Source organism: Fundulus heteroclitus, chromosome 22 (genome assembly GCF_011125445.2).
Source record: "Fundulus heteroclitus isolate FHET01 chromosome 22, MU-UCD_Fhet_4.1, whole genome shotgun sequence".
NCBI classification, from domain to species: domain Eukaryota; kingdom Metazoa; phylum Chordata; class Actinopteri; order Cyprinodontiformes; family Fundulidae; genus Fundulus; species Fundulus heteroclitus.
The window spans coordinates 38,021,727-38,043,766 of record NC_046382.1 but is presented as its reverse complement, the minus strand read 5'-3'; the positions used below and the strand labels follow the sequence as shown (position 1 = coordinate 38,043,766).

The 22,040-nt window shown below is 41.1% G+C and overlaps 1 protein-coding gene across 3 annotated transcripts in view; it reads right to left on the bottom strand.

Moving 5' to 3' along the window:
- Positions 1 to 11,470: 11,470 nt before the first annotated feature.
- atrnl1a (attractin-like 1a) overlaps positions 11,471 to 22,040 on the bottom strand; it is a 410,176-nt gene continuing 399,606 nt past the window's right edge. For all 3 annotated transcript variants that reach the window (XM_012872822.3, XM_021321643.2, XM_036126662.1), the window contains one exon: positions 11,471 to 11,627. In XM_012872822.3, the coding sequence (XP_012728276.2) occupies positions 11,506 to 11,627 (122 nt within the window). In that variant the 3' untranslated portion in view covers positions 11,471 to 11,505. The remainder of the gene's footprint in view (positions 11,628 to 22,040) is intronic.

The following is a 22,040-nucleotide window of genomic DNA, read 5'->3' as shown; positions in this document are numbered from 1 at the left end:
GAATATTTCTTATTGCTACCACCTAGTGGGATATTCGTCCCTACAGTCGCTCTCAATGGAGTTTCTGTGTGATCCCCGGTCGCAGTCATCAATCAAAAACCAGTCTGCTAGCCCAGTCTTTTAAAAAATGTGTCACAACTGTGAAAGTTGAGCGGGATCTCCAGAGCCAGCAATGCGGACGTGATCAGGGCTGACGTTAAAGCAAGCAGAGCTTTTCATCATGTCATGGCTGAATGCCTCCATGCCACACCGCACTGATGCAGTAATTCATGCAAAAAAAAAAACACAACAGGTTTCCTCTTACTCTACTCTCCAGTCAGATTCATTCCTAGATAGTGAATAATGTTCATGATTCAGAGTTTCTGAATTCCACCTGTATGAATAAACATGCCTTTTAACTGGACGGGTCATTGTCTTCATGCATAGAGAAAACCTGAGATTGCAGCTTCTGACTGTTTGAATTGCACAGTGAGGCTGCATACCTTACAGGGGATTGTTTGACGAAGAACTAACAGATCATTAATGTTTTTGCTCATTATGGTTTGCGGTTACTTCCGTGGGGCTGCATCCTTGAACATATGAAAAAGATTTGCGACACCGTAAACACCTCGACTCCAGCGTCAAGGCAATGAGTGCATTTGAATAACAACCGGAATAAACCAGAAGCAGACTTGTCATTACAATTGACCGCCATCCCGAGGTCTCATCCGCTCTGTCTCATAACAAGCTTCCTGATATATTTTTATTGTTCATCAATACCTGCGCTCTATTCATTAATGGACAGTTTATAAGAGGAGACCATAAAACTTCACATAAACACATTGGTTCTCCTGACACCAGCATGAATTAACAACTATTAATGCTTCAACGGGGAATTGCTGAGCAGCGCTGTAAACTCCTGTGCAGCCATTTCATGTCACAGTGACAAAGAGGTTATGAATACTAATGGATGTTCTTGTTGTAATCGTCTTTTGTTCTTTATAATCACAGTTTAATAACGCAGGTGGTTTATATCTCTCACTGAAGGTTTACCAAACTGACGGGAAGCAGAAAGTCAGGAATTGATATTTTTGCTGAAAGTATAACAGGAGTTCTGAGACGGTGGTAGTAGAACAGCCATTTCTCATGTTTATTCTCTAGTGCTTGAATCAAATTCTGAAATTAATACTGATTTGTTATTTTTTTTGCAGGTATAACAGTAAAGTATTTTTATAATTGTGCCTAAAATGTACATTTAAACCAACCACCGCCCCCTTTCAAAACAAAACGGAGAACCTCTCCTCCTCTACAAAGAAGAATCTTTGTAGATGTTTGTGAAATATCTCCGGCATTGTAAAAATGGCTAAATTAATTTGTTTTGAAAAGAAATCACGCATTTTGTACTTTTGTACAGTCAGTGTTGTAAGGGTTTCTGGCAAATGGTTTCATGTGTTCACAAAGACAACGTTTCTGTCACGAATCGGAGCAGAGGACCCAGAATTCAGCCAGACCAGCAGAGGTTCAGTAAAATAATATTTATTAACAAAATCCAAAAACCAGAAAGGGCAGAGAAACAAACAGTCCAGTTGGGCAGACAAGGCAGGAACAGACAGAAACAGGGTGGCTCAGATCTCTGGGGACAAGGGGTCAAAAATCCAAAATTAAACCAATGAACAGAAACTTGCAGCAGGAGACTCACCCATACTCAAACAGACGACCTGGCACTGATGTCTGGTCTCAACAGTTTATATGGAGGTGGAAGCAGGTGAAACCGGTGAGAAGTGATTGCAGCAGGGGTGGAGTTAGGCAGGTGTGCAGAATAAGTAATTAGACCAGACATCAGTGCTGAGGCTCAAAACAAGAACAGATCAGACAAATATAAATAGCTGACAGAAACAAACTACACACACACAATCTAATAAAGAACAAAACAACCCTGAAGTACAAACCTAAAACAGAAAATAAAGCTAAGACTAAAACTGATGACAAAACAGGATAAACTAACCGTAAACAAGAACCTAGACAAGACAAAACTCAAAGCAACCAGAGAACCTAAGGAAGGAGGGCAAAATACCTTAAACATAAACCAGAACGTGACAGTTTCCAGTTATGCTTTGTAACATTTTGAAAATCAAGCCCTTTCTAGCCATTTGTTTTCTTTTTAAGGCATGTTTTTATTGTAATATTCATTATTCTTTTGCTTTGTCACTTGTTTGAATCTGACTAATTTTTTTTTCTCTGTGACTGCTGCTAGCACAAAGAAATGATTAACAGGTAGACCCAAAACCATTCACACCCTGAGAAGATTTAAATTGAAAATAATATTTTGTTTCCTCTGGATGGAAGTCATATTGATTCTTTGAAGGGGCCCAGCAATCTGTGAATCTGTGGAGGGAGCTATAGATTAGGGTGATGGCATGGCGGCCTTCCAACCTCAAAGAATTGGAGCTCAAAAACAAATCAGTGGACAGATGGAAAAAAGCTGGGTTTGAATTGTGTAATGCCAATAAAGCATTTTCCACTGAATATTGAAAAAGAGTATACATATTTGTTTTGAAAAAAATACAGAGAAAAACAAATAGTTTATCTTACCTGCAGTAGCATCTAAAAGTCTCTTGTCCCAGAATTACCTAGGTGAATAATTTGAATATTTGCACTGAATCAGGGATCGAGAATGTAAGGCAGATAAATCTGTACACCCCCTACAATCCACTGTAGCCATGCTTTATTTGGGGGATGTCAGAGACAAAATAGTACCTCAAGCAAACCAAGTTCCTTTAGTGAGTGACTCAGAATAACTCAGATCCCTAAAAAAAGAGTTTATCACCTCTAGGCATGTGGCTGTGAATTCATGTGTACCAAGAGTGGAGCAATCTTTGGGATTGTGGGACATGCTGTTATTTTTTTCAGCAGCATCAGTGATGGTCTGTTCATCTCCTTTTCCAGACCTCGGAGTTTGGAATTCATTCTGGTGGATTTACGATCAACTCGTTTGCCCAGTCAGCTGAAGCTAAATGAATGATTGCTCTTCAGTTGTTCGGTTACATCACCTGTTTTTCACCTGTGCTCCATGACCCTAAGTTGTGGTACACCTAAAATGATTACGTGACCACTCTTTTTTGTTGTTTGTCAAAATTAGGATAAATTTCTTATTTTTCTAATGGACTTTACACGCTGTTTTAATTGTGTGGGGAAATAGCATCAGAAATGCGAGCAGCATTGGTAAGATATCAGCTGGGTCAGTGGAGTGACCGGCTTGACGTAGGAGCTGAATGACACACTTAGATAGCACCAACCCAAAGATTGGCACATATCTACCAGATAGCACCCCGGAGGTGACACAGTTTTCTCTACTGATGACGCAGTTAGGAAGCGTTCAACGCAGCACGCTGCGCTGGCTGTTCAGCGCTGGGTTGGTGGTCATGTGATACAAGACTGGAAATGGGGATTGCATGAGTAAGTTTATTTGAAGACGATGGAACGTATGGACATGTTATTGCACTAACATTTCAGTTATCAGAAGCTGAAGTAAGGTAACTGAAGCTCAGGGAAATGTTTGTATAAATAAACAGGTTGGATGAAAACCTCTACTCATCATTTGTTCATTGCGCTTTTCTGTATTTTTTACACACTTGTTAATTTTGTTACCACGGTACCACTGTTGGGACGCGTAACATACACTCTAAACTTAGTTCCCTCTTCAGTCACCCCATGACACTTTAGATGCCTTTAATTAAGTACGGACATCAGTCAACGTGTCTTATTTAAATCCTGCCTTAGAAGTACTTCCCTGGCACATTAGGAGCCATGAATATAAAGCAACAGGGTTGGTCTAATTTTAAGCAAGTGTTTCTTTGTAAAACAAGTTGGTTATTCAGCCATCCCCTAACCCATTAAAAGTTCACCCCTGTCGTAAACAACAGCTCCCTTTGCTAATTAACGTTTGCGATATTTAATCAAATAAACGAAAACAGAAGTGAAGTGTAGCCATTAGGAAAGCAGTAAGAAACAGTAGAAATAAAACACGATGAAACAATACTGACATAAAAAAATATATATAACTTTGGCAGGATTTCAAATGAAATGCTTGCAGTGGTGACTGTAGGTCAGATCCAGAGCATTTTGGTTAGAAAAAGAAATGGAACCAGAGTAAGAGAGCAACAACTTTTAATCAGTGTGGTAATACAGAGACTGGCTGTGCGTTAGCTGCAAACAACACCAAACGTACTGTAGCAGCTAACTGCTCTCCAACACCAAACTAAAGGAATCATTCACAATTTTTTTAAGTACTATGTGCTGCGTTTTCCCATTTCTAGTAGAAAATAGACTTACAATGATTAGACCTAAACTGGATCACTGTACAATTAACAATCTTGGAAACACAGTAAGAAACTTAGAAAACCGTTACCCCATTTTTTTACATGTACAAAGCTTTTAAATCTTTCAATGCTTTAGTCCTCTTTGTAAAAAAAAAAAAATATTAATACATTGCCTAAACATTGTCTCTACTCATGAACCCAGTATTGTGCATCATCTCATGCGATGGATGTATCTTAATACTCCTACTGCCAACCCAAACATGAGAATTATAACAGATTACTGTTAAGCAAAATGTTTCCTTCTGTTTGGAAACTTCTTTGGAACTTCTCTTTGGTTAAATCTGGACTTGACAATGTAACGCAGGCTTCCCCTTCTTTACTTTATCCTTCACATCCTTCTTCATACGCAGAAAGGAAAAGGACAGCAGGCGTCTTTGTCAGCGGAGAAGGCCCCTGATGACCAGGCAGTGCATGCTGGGATTACATAGAGGGCATCACTGACAGGGCCGTCATTCTTCACACTCGCTGAGGCAGGTTTCATTGTGTTTGCGAAGGAGGGGTGGAGGACAGTTGTATGCTTTGTAGTCCTGTGCTCCCGAGCCCCCCCCGTCCATCTGACTTGGGTCAGTTGTCCTCATACTGTGGCCCAAATTAACCCACCACAATTGGCCCATAATGGCATAAAGATTGAGGTCTGGACGGGGCATCAATCACGAGGACGTGGCTCATCTGACCCCGAGTCCTCAACCAGAGGGAGATGAGTTAAAGGAGGACGAGGCTGTGAGGACAGCCGAGAGATATAGAGGATGCATGTAAAAGGAGCTCTGTTACCATGTCTGATCAATTTTAGTTCTAAAAACAATGTATAAAGGACATTGGACATTTATTTGTTTCTTCTTTTAGACAAATGTTGAGAAAGCCCCTTTCTCCGTATGTAGCAGTGGCATAAATGAGCAAATTAGACACATTTCAGATACAGAAAGGTAAACTGACATTTCTCAGGTGGCATGTTTGAGAGTTATTTTACGGCTAACGGCTATTAGCATCTCCCGAAGAAACAATGAGGAATGGTCCAAGGTCCAGTGAAAAAAAGCGTAAATAAATATGATTAGAAGAGGGAAAAGACTAGAATGTTGCTGGGAATACAGTACGACCGTCGGTGTTCACTGAAGCGGACGCTGAACCTGCCGAGGCTCAGAGGTGACCGCAGAGTTGATTGACGTGAGTAAATGTTCTGATACGAGGCTCTTAAAGTTGCTGCAGATTGGTTTATTTAATTAATAACGGTTGGTCTTCGATCACGCTGAGCTGTTCAGATGAAAAGACTCACTTTTTCAGTAGTGCTTATGTGTTATATATTCTAACATTGCCCCAAGCAGCTTTCCATGTTGTTCATGATAAAAACAGCCACTGACGTCTAGACTCAGGGCCAAGCTAAGGTTAAATGAGGCCCTTAGCAATCACCTCCAACTAAGACCAATGGATCTTATATGCACTTAGGAGAAGTTTGAAGCTTGCTCACAAGCAATCATGGGAAAGAGTTGATCTCCTAACAAACAGTGACAGTGTGCATAATATGTAACCTGACGCCAGACATAAAACAGCTGGAATACTAGAACTTTGTGGTTGGGTTTACTTGTGATGCGTACAATTGCTGCATTTATAAGCCTGTCTTGTGTAGTTTCAGGAGCTCTAGGAACTCCCAGGTTAGCAGTTGCAAGGGCTGCTAAATACCTCAAGATGGCTGTCTATACAATCAGTAAAATTAATTACATGTTAATACATTTACATCATCTTATTTTCACATTTAAGGAAAAACCACACCTTTTTAAAGCTGCATAGCGTAAGTCAGCTTTTTATTCATGGTGAAATGGCAACCACAGAGGAAAAACAAAAGTCACAGAGAAGAGTTTCTTGTCCTGATACAGAATTGGAAACAAGTTCAGTGTCCTGGTAATTTTTTTCCCATAGTGCAGTGCTGTACAGCAGCAGTTAGGAAATTGCACAATGCGTTCATGTTAACGCTCTTCAGCTGCGAGCCCAAAGCGTTCTGCATCGTTTTCGGTTAATGAATGTTCAAAAAAGTTTGCCGGTTGCTTCGTCAGCGCTTCTGATACAAAATATGAAACCTGTCCCGCGGCCGCATCAACATGTAATCCACAGTGGAACACTGAGGAAGCCGCAGTTCCGCTCTTGGAGATTCGGTCAGCTCCGTCTATCTTCTTTACCAGTCTCAGAAACTCAGTTTCTCTTTCAAAAAAAGTTAAGTAGCTGCATAAGTGTCCATCAGCTCTCTTAAAGCACAGAGTTTATTGACCAACACGCATAATAAAAAGTCAAAATGGGAGTCACCTCCCAAGGTAATAGAGAATGACTGAGCTAAGATCCTGTGGGACTTCCAGATACAGACACAATGTTAATGGCCAATCAACCACACAATGTGATCGTTGATAAGCAGCAGAGGACAGCCGTTGTGATCGATGTGGCCATCCCAAGTGATGAAGACATCAGAAAAGCCTTGAGGATGAAGACAACAGTATTGCTCGTAGTCATCGCACTTGGGCAAACATTTCCACGTTCAATTCTCTGTATGTTTTCAAACAGGAATTTTCCTACATGTTTTAGATCGGACTCGGCTCCAGCAAACCTGAACCAAATGATAGCATTACCTCCTCAGCAGCCTTCAAGGGCTACAGAGGCCTCTTCCCCACCAGTGTGTTTAAGTCAGGTGTGAGGAGGCAGGGAAATGCTTAAAACATGCAGGACAGCGGGTCCTGAGGACCAAGGTTGAAGACCATTGAGTTAGAACATATTAAAACTCCTTCAGTGTAACACTAGAGAGAGCTCAGTTGTTAGTAATAGTATGTTCATCACTAACTTGACTCTGCCAGCTATATGTCGATCCGCCTAGCTCCACTCACATACATCTGGGACACCACCATAGGAATTGCCTTTATTGAAGGCTGGGCCTTATCAAAACTCCTTGCATATGATTGGATAAGCCACTTGTCTGTCATCTTTATCGACGTGCTATTTCAACCAGTCACACCGAAGCCAACCCGTGACGCTGTAAGAGCGACGCAGGAAAAAACAAAACTTTTTTTTTAATGTGTTTGTGGCTCTAGTGGCACGCATTTTATTGACAGTGAGCTGACAGGATGAGGGGGGAAGACAGGCGGCAAAGCGACCGCGTTGAGGACTAAAGGCCTCCTAACATGGTTCGTGCTAATCACTAACTGCTGCAGACGCGGACGCGCCCCGGAAAACAAAACTTGCCAAATCCAGTCGGGAGAAGGGCGAAAACATGGTTTCCACCATCAAAAGCCTTCAGAGGCGTTCTCTGATGTTCTTTTAATGAAACAATATTAGGTAGATTGGACAACACGGAAGAAATAGCAGCATCAATGTTATTTGCTTGCTTCCTCAAAGAGCCGCCATTGCTATCAAAACAGTCTCACGTCACGGTCGCATCTCCACTACGTCACATCTATGAAATTGCAGCCCTGCGTCCTGATTGGCCAGACAATAAAATTGGTTGAAGAAATCACTTTCTATGGGAGATGTCCCAGATGTATGTGAGTGAAGCTAGGCGGAGCGACATACAGCTACGAGTCAGGTTAGTTCATCACAGGATTGGAACAAAAAAAGCACGTTAATGAAAAATTATCGATTTTGTAGGCTTCAAAATGAATAACAATCCATAGCGCACAAACATGCAGCAACATGGTATAAACCCCATGTAGAGCTTGAGACGATTAAAGTCCGTCAAACCTCAGCAATGGCAACATGAAAATCCAAAGAGGAAAGCTTTGCAGGCCCTGATGGACATGAGGTAGCTTTATTCTAATAGGACAATGTCTTCACTTTATTGAGTCAGGGTTCCCTTTTTCCCCTTCTTCCCATTTAGTGTCCGCGTATTAGTCCTTTGTGCTCCTTCATTGAACTCCTTCCATCGACGTTGCTACTAAAACATACAGCTTCTTTTATCTTCTGGACTGCTCCAAAAACATCTAAGATGGTGATGAAAGGGGAGGACTTCCTGCTTCCACTTACTTGCAGGTATCGAGCAGAGCTAAGTTGCCAGCAATCCACTTAATGTTAAAAAAAAGGCAGCCTTTTTATCTTGAGGAGAAAATACAGAGAGCTGGGAGCGCAACAAGGAGCACTTATCTCCTCCTGGTCACTAATGGTGGTGACAGCAGCTGTGTTGACCTCAACTAATGCTCCGAGGAATCCGATGCCTTTAAAGGAAGGAGTTAAAAGCAAAAGTCAGGCAAACAACGTGTAAAACGGTGTTTATTGACCAGTATTTTAAAGTAAGCGTTAACGTGGTTGTATGCAGCACTGGGAACATAAATGCATGGACTTAGACAAAGAGTGTTGTTTCACCGGTTTCTTTACAGCGACAATGGAGACAAAATGGTGGAATTTTTTTTTTCATTTTCCAGATAAACTGTTTGTTCTTTTTTTGTAAAAGTAAGAACAGTTTTCTTCAGTTTCAGCATGTTGAACAGGTGGGCGTTCTTTCTGGCTTTAGATGGAAATGAGATGATGGAATTTGTAGAAAAAGAAAATAGCAGTGGAAAAAAAAAATCTCCTTGTTTCTAGAATGTAGACCTACCTCAGCTGTCTATGATGCATATCGACATTCCTAAAAAAGAATAAGTCCAACAAGAGGAATTCTTTTTCTTAGACTTTTGTTGGAAGATGCAAAGAATCATTGTTTTTTTTTTTGCTGATCATGCAAACCACATTGGATCTCTAGTTAATCATTACAGCCATAGCTCACTTTTTTCCATTCCATCCATAAAGAAAACAGAAGCAGGCAGGCTGTTAAAGTTTTATGGATAGATGTTACTCCTTCCATCCATCCATCCATCCATTCATCCATCCATCCATCCATCCATCGGCAGACTGGGATAATGATTCAGGCTGGGAATTTTTATACCATCCCAGGCCACGCCACCACTAGCACAACCTCAGAACCTGCAGGTGTGTTTTTTCCTCATATATGGTTCCTGCTCTGACTCCTTCTTGCTGCTGTTCACCTCCTCCATGCCAGCAGGAGCTCTTGCCGCACTACAGCTAAGTTAAGTTTGACCAACATGCAAAAAAATAAATAAAATAATAATCCCAAGGGGGGCAAAAACATTTTCCCATCACTGTATTTAACACCTGACTACTGCTATCCGGTGCCCAAGTATAAAAGAGTTCATTTGAAGTAACGGTGAGTTATTATTTTGGGCCCTGGATGTGAATGTGCGTGCCATAAACTGGTTTGAGACTTATATTTGGAAGTGGGAATAGAAGTAGTCGTTGGGTGGACCTGTTGACCTGTTGACCTGAAAGAATTGACAAATACTGTAGATCAAGTGGCTGGCCGCCCTTAGGTACTAAAGCACGTAAGATGCCTCCAGCACGTTTAAACCTTTTATATGGGACCATATTGGTTAATCTGTACAAGATAAATTACACAAGATTCAATTATTTTTGAAGATCCTCAGAATTACTGATGCTAAAGTTGATAATGCTAAAGTCAAAAGTCAATGCTGATGTCAATGCCTGCTAACTGTCAGCACAAAACTAAGGGGCTGCCGTGCATTTTTAAATGGGTTTTGGCTGTATCATTTCTAGTTGAAAATCTAAAATACAACCTGAACTGGATAATTCTAGTGAACAGTGATTCTTTAAAAGAGTTTGAGGTTCATGAAACCTTCTTTCCAGCTTCTTACACAAAAATCCTTTGCAATGGTTTCTGTCATTGTGAATAGGCGAGCGTAAAACCCAATGAACTCGTTAAAAGTGGAAAGGTTTATTCATTTCTGATTCGACTTATTAAAACATTGCTATTTAGGAAGGGAGGGAGCTTTAGTTTGGCCCCAGTAGTGAAAATGTCATATCTCTTTCTTGGGGTCTACATATCCCGTGTTGCCTTGTTGTGTGTGTTGGACTTACCCAGTGTTTAGTTTTAGTTCATCCAGTTGCAGGTTGAGTTTGTCTTTTGCCATTATGACAACAGTAACTCAGACATTTGGTTGTCAAAAGTGTTGAAACTGCACACATAACATCAAATTCAGATACAAAGAAGCTTCAAAAGGTTTTAATTTAGTTTTCTTTTCTTTTCTTTTTTGCTCAGATGGACAAAAACAGTTCTGTGAGCTGCCATTTGTAAATCCAATTCTCAGCAACAATCCGGTGCAAAATTACATCCAGACAATACAGGTGTAACTTTACAGCATTTCTGCAGTTCTTAAGTGACTTTATAACATTAAATGGAAGCTAAACAAGCTTCGTTAAAAAAAACAACAACAAAAAAAACTTTGACATCATACAAATCCTGCTGGGATTTGCATACAACATTTATTTATGAAGTTGATAAAGAGGCAGAGGGTTCGAGCATAAAAGGTAAACTGTACAGATTCCATAAAATCAGTTTTAGATTGTAAGTAAAAAAAGTGCAATTGTAAAACCTGCTCAATTGTTTACATTGAATTTTGCATAATTAATAAATAGTTAATGTCTTGATATGTTAAAATCAAATAAACATAAAGGAGAAAGCTGTGTGTTGCTTCACAGTGATAAATGAAAAGTCACGTGAATGTCATCAGTGGTTTAGTTGACAGAAACGCCCGGTTCCGTTGCTTCATGTTTGCATAAAAGAATCCCTCAGAGGGAGGATGGATAAAGCGTTTCAGTCTCAGTGCATTCACATGGAGCCTCTCGATCACAGAGGACCTGAGCAGTTATCAAAATCTACAACTTGAAAATGGAAAAGAAAAAAAAACATAACACATGTAGATCAAACAGGAGAGGAATTCCAACAATTACATCCATGAACCCAGATTTAAAAAAAATGCAGTTCTTCAACAATAATAATGGACTTTAAAAATCCTCATCATGTCAGTTTATTTTGTCTTCTAATAAAGCTCCAAAGAGTCAAGGAGGGTTTTTACCATTTCACCAAAGCTCTTGAGACATCTAGTTTGGTTTACTGATAAAAAAACAAACAATAACTGCCCTTTCTTGCATAAATAGATGTAACCATAGCAGGGAAAAAGGGACAGAAAGTACATTTTATCCCAATAATCCAGGAGTTCCAGTCTATTCTCACGTTCTTATCAATATTCTGTAGCAGATAGTCCGAAGCTAACCCCTCAGGTGGTGGTGGTGGTGGTGGTGGTGGTGGTGGGGGGGGGGGTCACCTCTTTCATACACAGGTACCCTGATGGTGTATGATGTGTTTGCGATGTTTCAGACCGAGGCCTCGTTCTTTAAAGTCCACTACCCGCTGCTGAGATGTATCCACCAGGGCACTCGCTATGGCAATACCTGCAATACAGAAGAAAAGAAAAACAAATAAAATATTCCTGTGTTTCTGTTTACGAGCTTTTAGCCTTTAGGTATAAAAACACAAACATGTTGTCAATTTCGTATTACGTGGAAACATAAAGATTTGGACATTCACTTGCAGTGGCGCAGCATTGCTAATGCGACTTGACGAAACACGATGTTTGGTTCGCAAGAAGAAATTTGATTTGAACAATGTTTTAGCAAAAGAAATAAGAGAACCGATGCTTTCACAAAGAGAGTAAAATGATTTTAAATCACAAACTGTGCTTTAAACTCCACAGCTGATGAGCCCACAGACTGTTCCTGCCTCGTCTCCATTTAGATTGGATTGAGAAAGAGCACTAGTGAGTGAAGAATAATCCAGTCCCGGTCTGACTCTCCATATAGTGGTTTTAAGTCTGTATGTTCTATATGAAAACTACTTTCTTTCTTACTTCAAAAGAAGAATCTTAAAACAAGACATATCTATCTTTTTGCCCACAAGCTTTGCTGTTTTTATGTTATTTTCTCTCTGCTGAGATCCTTGAATCAATTGGAGGTCAGGTGAACACACAGTAAACAGTAGATAGACACAGCAGACACTGTTCTAACATAATGGGTACACTAACTGCAGTAAAGTGTTGGTTTTATTGGTGTTATGCTGAAAAAAGTCTTTAAAATACCTGAATTTGAATGTTTCTTTAAGTTAAGACAGTGAGGACACAAATACTTGAGGGAATAATTACTTGTCTCTTCAACCAAACTAGAGAACAAAAGGCTCAACAAAGCCACTCTGTATGATTGTATTAATTATACACTGCCTGGCAAGAAAAAGAGAAAAAAAGATGGGATTTAACACCTGGATTTAACTAAGCAAATAGGTACGAGCCTCCTAGAGGATAATTACTGCCAGGGCGATTATATGTCAACTGTTACAATGAGTTTCTTCTCCTTTCTTAAACAACCATGTCGAACAACACATCCCGTGGTTGTGGAAAAGATGTCCGTCAGTTTCAGAAGGATCAAATCACTGGCCATGCATCAAGAAGAGAAAACAACTAAGGAGATTGCAGAAACTACCAAAAAAAAATCTGTCTGGAAAAAAAACCTTGACTGATTGTGATCGGGGATCACTTACACATTTGGTGAAATCAAGTAGACGAAAAACAGCAGCATAACCCCAGGCTATGTTTAATTGTGAAAGTAAGAGCATTGCCACATGCACAATGTGAAGGGAACTCAAGTGATTGGGACTGAACAGCTGTGTAGCCTTACGAAAACCACTAATCAGTGAGGCCAACCAGAGAAAAAAAGGTTTCCATTTTCCAGGGAGCATAAAGATTAGACTCTGGAGCAATGGAAGAAGGTCACATGGTTGTGATGAGTCCAGATTTACCCTGTTCCAGAGTGATGGGCTCAGCAGCGTGAGAATAGAGGCAGGTGAAGTGATGCACCCATCATGCCTTGTGGCTACTGTACCATCCTGTGGGGGCAGTGCTATGATCTGGGGTTGCTGCAGTTGGTCAGGTCTAGGTTCAGCAACAATATGAGCTCAGTGAATGAGGTCAGCTGACTACCTGAATATACTGAATGACCAGGTTATTCCATCAACAGATTTTTTTCTTTCCTGATGGCACGGGCATATTCTGAGATGACAATGCCAGGATTCATTGGGCTCAGATTGTGAAAGAGTGGTTCAGGGAGCATGAGGCATCATTTTCACACATGGATTGGCCAATGGCCACCACAGAGTCCAGACCTTAACCCCATTGAGAACCTTTGGCATGTGCTGGAGAAGGCTTTGTGCAGCGGGCAGACTCCACCATCATCAATGCAAGATGTTGGTGAAAAATGAATGCAATACTGGCTGGAAATAAATCTTGACATTGACGAAGCTTATCGAAACAATGCCTCAGTGAATGTGCGCCGTAATCAAAGCTAAAGGTGGTCAAACAAAAATATTAAGAGCATGTGACTTTTCTTTTTTGGTGGAGTTTTTTTTTTTTTTTTTTTGCCCAAGCATTGTACTTTGTGGCTGTACTTAAGTTTTTGGCCAGGGAGTGTATGATAATGAAGATTTTAGAAATAAAAGAAACAATTATAATAAAAGTTACAGGAAACAATATTTCAACTAAAATTTTGAAGAGTGACAGGAAGTATATTAAGAAATGAAGGATAATAAAATATTAGCCTGGCTAGTGGTGTGCCATTTCACATGTTTTTAAGTTAGTTAATGTTTATCAGATAACTCTCTGTTAGGTATTGTTCAGTGAATATCAGCCCAATTGGCTGTAAGGTCTTGCAAATTCACAGTTATATAAAAAGCGAAGGCATTTCTTACATTTCTGGAAAGATCACCTGCTCTACCTTTTAAAGACTTTTTTTCAATAAACATTTAATAAATTGTCTGATGTTGTGTCTTTTCTGACACAAAAACACAGACAGTTATGGCTTCTTCACTAAAACAAACAATAGGTGGCAAGTTAGGAGCAACATTCCTGGCAAAGGGTGTAACTGTTAACACCAGCGTGCTACTGTAACCGTGTTATTCTGTAAAACCACAACAGAATCCGCATGTGTTTATTTTTAATGGCTTTGCTTAGGTCTATGGACAAAAACTGAAAATAGAAATATGTTGCTAACTAACATTTATTAGTAGTGTTATCTGCAGTAACACTGACATGTAGAAGCGGTAGTAATGATTGTTGCTTTATTTTAAATTAAAGCCACTGATCATGTTATACATCTTTGTGTTTTGTAATATAATGATGCAAATCTGTATAACCTAAATATCTATAGAAATGTTGAAACTAGTCTCCTCAGCAAGGCTGAAAGTGGCCAAACAGTGCACTGTGTTACCTTTGAGGGGAGCCAGCGGTAATGTGTGTTTAGTGTTGCTGCAGACCTTTCACTCGCCTTCCAGGACAATGTCACTGATGGTCTTTACTACAAGAGCTCAATCTCCTGGTTTGCAGGAGCCAAATAAACAAACGGCGCGGGGAATCTGTTCAACTCTTGATAGGGTTTGGACACAGCATGTTTTCAAAATTTCACACTCAACTGCTTCTTAGGATTTTTTTTTTTTTTTTAGAGAGTGGAAAGGGGAAAGCCGATTACCGACAAAAGCCGGTGTTTCTGTGTGTGTGTGTATCTTTGCACAGAAATGTTTTGCAAAGTCCTGATGTGGTGAAGTATACAGCTGAGGCTGGCAGCCTGCCCTGTGCATCCTGAAACACGGAGGGCAGCGGGTTGGCCTGCTGCTACAGTTTTGTGGCTATAATTTGTTTTAAGCTCTTTCTCTCCTGCACCTGTTGTCAGGGTGGGTTTAATGGAAGTTTAGAATACATTTAGTTTGTTTTCATTCTGACCAAAATGTGACAGTTTTTTTTTCTTTTAACTTCTAGGAATTACTTAACCTTTTAAATGTGAGTTGTTGTCCATATAGGAAATTGATTTCCTACCTGGAAAGAGAACAAGCAACTAAATGTTCAAGTGTTTTGCAGCACTTGATTCACTTGATGATGTATGTGTTTTTAATTTTTAAGTTTGATTTACAGATCAGTTTGGATCAAGCAGGTCGTTTCCATCAAAAACACACATACACACAAAGTAGCTTGACTCTTTTGTGTGTACATATGGGGTTCCTCACGGCTTCTTTTACACATATGTATGTTGATCACATCCAAGTAAATACAATGTTGCTATGTCTAGCTATCATCTTAAATGCAGACAAACAACCTTTAAAGACTAGAACTGGCTCTTTCAGCGAAACCTCCCTGTTTGGAATCAATGCACGCATGCTAGGAGCGTCAAAATATATGAGGATCCTAATGTGAATATTTCTACTCCAAAATGGTTTCCACCTTTGACAAAATGCCATTATAATTGTGTGGATTTTTCCCGCTGAATGCACACATCTCCATTTGCAAAATTAAATTGGTCAAACATAATTAAATTACGCGGCAGGTGAGTGTAAGTGCTCATTTGCTGCCTTGGTGACCGTGCACACTAATGTGATTCTTTCTGTCAGGTAAGTTGATACATCATTAACACCCCCACCGCTACGTGGAAACCCCCAAAACTCCCGATGTTCTAAGAAACAAATGGGGTCATTATTGAGGGATAAAATTCCCCGGGAACACGTATCGGTGCAGCTCCGATGCGGGAAAAAATAGGTCTGCACCTGGGAAGCAGCTGTGGCGGGAGGAGCCTGCTTGCTAACTCGGTCGCAGCTGGGTCATCCTCAACTTGGAAACATCAAAAAGCGTGTGATCACCCAGAATCAACACACGAGACATTGAAAGCCTTGTCTGATCAACACACTGCCAGGAAGTTTTGGTCCAACAGATTTTGGACCCAAAAGACTGGTAAACGCGACAGATGACAGCAAAGGCTGTCGGTGTTCACTAGTAACAGTGTGGGTTTGAGACAGGAAAGCTAGAATGGCGTTCATGAAAAGTTATTGGAAGATCAGGCCAGCCAACAATAATTTTATCCCTATTCTGATTGATGTGCACTTTGAACTTCAGCATATCACCTTCTCCACATCAAGATACCTAAATGCACAGTTACTGCCATGTGATTAGCTCATCCGGTATTTGTGTTGAGAAGTAACTGAACGAGGCGTGCTTTGATAAAGCAGGCTGTGACGGTGCATTGTGTGTGAAACCCTTCAACGTTTGACTGAGTCAACAGACAGAATAAACAGTTGGACCGGCAGGCATCCATCCCAGTGGGGTGGATTGTCTCGAAGACAAAGAGAATCAAAGTATCAGAGATCAATTTCAGGTCAATAGAGCTCACTTTGCTCACTGATTTCTGTCAAGAAGCTATCCAATCAGACACACAGTGAGAGACAAAGGAGCCGGGGGAGGTTGATGCGCTGAAGGGGGGGAAAAAAAAGGATGATACAGCCGGAAAAAAAATCCTAAAGGCAACTGGTCAAAGGTCTGGTCACAGAAAGCAGAGAGGTTTCAATTTGTGTTATGGCTGATAGATGACAATTAACTGGGGACTTAATAAGACAACGATGGGTTTATTCTTTGTGTAAACACAGAAGTAGACCATAATTTGGACATTTGGTGCATTGCTGAAAAGATATGAGCCATCACACTCTTGCATACAAGCAATACTACCATTCTTGCATTGTGGGAATTTAGAGAGAAAATTGTGATTACTAAGTTATGATTCTAAGCATATTGAAATGAAAGCATGCATGCACAACATCTCCTGAATGAGCATAGTCACAACCTATGGCATAGGAAATTACAGGTTTTGTGTTAGGGACAAATAATTGCTACTCATGACAACAATAAGTGTTGTCATGAGTTAAACTGTTTGTTTAATTCAAATTTAGATTGCGGAAAGGCCACGTTAAAAATGGCTTTTTAAAAATTTAGCTAAGTAATATAACTCTGTCTACTCACTTGTATCCAGATTGATATATACTGGGGCGTTTTAGAGTGTGTTCACACCAGGAAAGTCCTTTGGTCTACTTGTTGTCCAGACCAAAAGCTCACTTTTATTTATTTTTTCGTTTGGTGAGGTTTGTTTTCACATTGTACTTTTTTCAAGCAAACTATAACTTCTAAACAAAGCCACACGTGTTACGCCTTGTTGCCCCCACTGGACAGAAATGACTAGTGCGGGGCGTGGCACATACCATGGAAATACTCTATCCAGCACCTCTGGTTTGCATGTTTGTGCTGTTATTACAGCTGATAAACCCTTGTCAGTGGCATAAGCAGCTCATTCAATGCAGGTTTTTGGGACATTTCATTTCTAATTTTGGAACGTGTCGGAGAATGCATCCTGCAAGCTGAAGGAGTCCCACAGCATGCAGGCAGCTGCAACAGACACCAGTAGGTATGATTTGACTAGGACGTTCACAACTACGGTGGCTTGTTAAATCCATACTCATTCATCCATCCAAGCATCCTTTGTCCATACCTGATCAGGTAGAGACGACAGGAGGCGGGGTACACTTTGTAAAGGGCACCCCTCCATCACAGAGCAACACAGAAGCACACGGGATAACCAAGCACACTCACACCTAAGGACAATTCAGAGAGACCAATAAACCCAACAGTCATGGTTTTGGACTGTGGTTGGAAGCTGGAATCCATGCATGCGTTGGGAGAACATGCAAGATCCACGCAGGAAGACCCAGGACCTTCTTTCTCTGAGGGAGCAGAGTGTAGCTCCACCATACAGAAATGTAAGGCCTAAAAGAACAAGGCACTTTGTCTGTGCCACCTGATTGATGGAGTGCTTTGTGAGGATTCATTTGCTTGTGGAATCAGAAGGAATCATGTGTGCAGAATTTAAAAAGTCTATCCACTGATCCCTGTGAACTGATCACACTGAGGCTCTGAGGCCATTGGCTACGTTTTATTAATGTTTTTAACAGCCTTAACAAGCTTTCACTAGACAACCTGAGGTACAAGTAGAAATTGTCATGTTTAGGTGCATCAGCTGAATCCTCATACAATTATAGCCATAATAGCCAGACCTAAGCAAATTGGAGTTGTGTGTCCGAGACACACCGGCCAGTGTAACGCATATTACCTCCAAAATAGAAAAAATAATGCACAGCTTGCTTATGGCAACAAAGCTGCAGTCAGTGGAACCCTTTTTTTTTTCCAAGCTGATTTTCTTACTTATGCCGTCAGCACACCCTTGATGGGCTGCCTCTGAGGATGTGGAAACACACTGACTGTGTTGCTGAGAGAATGGGCCTACATGTGTCTCATAGGTCTTGCGCTTTGTCAGTTTTATTCATCACTTTCTTACTCCTGTCAAGATAGGATGAACAAAATCCTGAGGAGCGGACCGAACAATGCTGCTGAGTTATCCTCAATCTCTGGGCCTCTTTGATTTCCGCTGCTTTCAGGCCTGACGGCGGCACTTTGCCCCTTCACCGCCACGAGGCTTTTTTTAGTGCGAGTGCTGAACTAAACGGTACACGCACAACACACACCGAGACAAATAAAACCAAACATTCCTTCTCCTCCCTTTCAGTTAAAACGTCATGATAGTACGCTTTTGTAAATCATCCAGGTTAGCGTATCATTTTGCCAATATTTCACCCTAAAAAAAAAAAAATATTCAAAAGTAAATGTATTTCTCAGACAGTTTAAAAGCACAGATAGTAACAGATTGTCTAAGCTTTGACTAATCAATACGGCTTTTAAATTCTTTGGTATTACTTCAGTCTTTAATTTTGATTCTGAAGTCTTTCTAAGAAACTTAGATTTTGGCTTTTATGCCAACCTCTCAGCCTTATCTCTTAACCTCTTTCTTTCCTTCCTCGCCGTACTTGCTTATTCATTAGGATGTAGTAAAGTCGCTGTATTTCTCTCCTCGCACAGGGATTTTAAAACACACCTGTTCTGCAGCGTAGGCAAATAAGAAAAAAAAGGAGTTGAAGAACAACCGCACCTCTGTACCGATCTGAGCTCAGGAAGAAGTCTGTAAGGAAAGTCAGCCCCACAGGTCTGTGTTTCTCTTTCTGTGGCGCTGAGCAGAGAATATACACCTCCTGGTAAATCCATCACCGCCCCTGATTAGTTTCTGTTTTAAGAGTCAACTCCTGGGTTGAAGGAGAGGGATAAAAAAAAAAAAAAAAAACGGTAAAACTCATAAAGTTGAGGGGAAAGTGGGTTGTCGTCATGGAGCCAAAAATAAAATCTTCTCCCTGTCACTCCCCCCCCCCCTCTGCAGCTCTGTCCATCATTTCAGGCCACAGTGACTTTGACTTGGTGGACAAGCTGTCCCTTTTCAGTGAAACCTGGAGGCAGGCTCCATGTGTGAAATGCCATCGGCGGTTTGACTGACAGCAGCCGTTGGAAAGTCTAAATGCAGGAAGTCACAGCTTTTTAATCAGGATTCCTTGTTCGGATGCATGTGAACGGAGAAAGTTGAGGGTTTAGGACTTCTGCCGACTGAGAAGTCCCTTTTGGGAAGACCTGTGTGATGATTGTGTATCTTGAACGGTCTGGAAGCCCCTCATTGCTAAACATGCCACTCTTGCGTGTGATTCCTATGATCTGTAGATTCCAGTGAAAGAAATGGAAACTATAATTAGGACAAGGATCGCATGAGAGCTAGAAATGTAGGTTCTGATGCAGATCGCATCCTCTTTCCTTCACCGTTATCATGAAACAGTTGTTCTCTGTCAAATGTAAAGGGTCAGTTAATGGTGACCCCCTCCGGGGAGTGGCGAGGGAGAACAAGTAGAAAACAAAGCTTCGAAAGAGAAGCCTGCGCGGGTGAAGTCGAGCTAAAACGAGTTCCCTCATTGTGGATTCCTCTTGAAGTGTCTCCCACTGAGAGTGGGCGGAGCTAGCCTGCAGTGACTTCAGGCTCGCTCCAGCCAACATCAATGCTGTCTGGTGGCTCTATGGAGCGTCTCATGGGAGCTCATTGGTTGGAGCTGCGAAAGAGGAGAGGAGCGAGACCACTTTCATTCATTTCTGGGTGCTTAAGAGCACGCATCATGTGTGTTTATGTGCTTGGACCTACATCTTTCGCTTTCGACTGCACATGCTGTGATCGTGACAGACAGTCTGATTTCCACATGGATGGATGGAGACACAGCTGTTGGCTGCGGGCTTCAAACACGGGCAGAGAGGACTGATGCTGAGTGATCAGATGAAGAAAAAATAACAGAAGAGTCTGAGAGTTTCCCCTTGAGAGCTGTTTGGCTGCTATGCCAAGGCTTGTCACCTCCAGTTTTTTTTAAAAACAGCAAAATCATTTGGGAGCAATCACAACATTCAACACTGTCACATAAGTGTGACTGAAAGGTATCCAGAAATGTAAAAAATGATCTTGAAGCTGCTGCTCAGGCCTTACTTTCCTCTAGCATCAAAATACTGACACAAAAACTTGGGAATTGTGTGATGGAGGTACAACATTTTAGTTTGTAGTGCAACTATTATTTCCAGGTTTCTGTACCATCACATAAATACTTAAAGTTTGGTCTAGTCTAGTTTATACATTTTTATAGCCTTTAAAAGGTGTTTCTTTTTTTAAAGATATCTGACAATCACCTTGTAGCACCTGGTCTTCTACTAAAGGCTGGTTCACACGGCCGCATTTTAAAATAGTCGGCAGATTCTCAAAACCTGAGAGACAGCACACCTAACAATAAAAAATAAAATCATAGCTATAACAGGTCTGCTTACAGTGTGTGGTCTCCGGTCAGACGGTGAGCACAACACACCACACACACACAAACGGATTTCACTCAGGATCATTCAGGTGTCAGATGGGAAATCTTTCAAATCCTCCCAAGATCAAACGTGAGGTCACAGAAAATAAACATGGATGACCAGGAAGAACAATGGAGATAGTCTGTGGACTGATTTTAACAGAAAGAAATGACAGAGCAAATGCAGCCCTCTACGTTTTCTGCACTATGATATGGAGTTTTTTTTCCATCTCTGGGTTTCCCTTACCACGGTTTCTGATTGGCTACACGTCACATTTAACAGGCTGTCTGCTCGTTTGTTCTCAGGGGAACACCACACATGCCAGGCTATCAGGGCAAGACAATCCAACATGTTGAATGTCCCCCATTTTTGGACGGAGCGGTTCTGATGTTCTACTGAGAGGACCAGATCACTCTTAACACATCACACACGGCAGGAATATCTCTTAAGATTATCTTAAGACCCTCATTGCTCATGCAAAGCGGGGCCAGTCAGAAGGTGCTAAAAATCCTCCCGTGTAAACCACCCTTTAGAAAGGACACTAAATTCTCTCTGACTGGCTAATAATTGATGTATGGAGGTATGTGAAGTCCATTTCACTGGGGGGTGTTGGCCTAGTGGTTAGAGCAGCGCGCTTGCACTCTGAGAAGGATGAAAGTACCCAGTTCGAGCAAGAGCAAGTCCCTGAGCAAGACCCTTAACCCCAGATTGTTCCCCAGGTGCCACACAGTGGCAGCCCACTGCTCCCCAAGGGGATGGGTTAAGATGCAGAAGTGAATTTCTCCATTGTGAGATCAATAAAGTTCAATTATTAATCATTGTTATCTCAACAGTTTTTGAGTCAGTCTGCCTGTATTGTGTTGCTGATACTAAAAAGCGCATTGAAATGGAGCAACTAAGGTATGTATGGAAATTCCTAATGATGCTCCAAGGAAAACAAATATGTTTCTTGTCTAACGGATTTAGTGAGTAATCTTGTCGTTTTGGACACATTCAGTGGATGTCTCCGCCTGCCTCCAAAGCTCCGCGGCCAGTCAGTATCAGCTGACTGTTACAGTGGCGGGACTTCGGATGCTCAGGTACCAGCCTCAGGTACAGGCTCTTATCGAAGATTGCCGACTTCATGCTGATCATTTTTTTAAAGGACAGCATGGAAGGATCCTGAACCGTGGTTAAGATTATCCCTTGTAAGGATTAA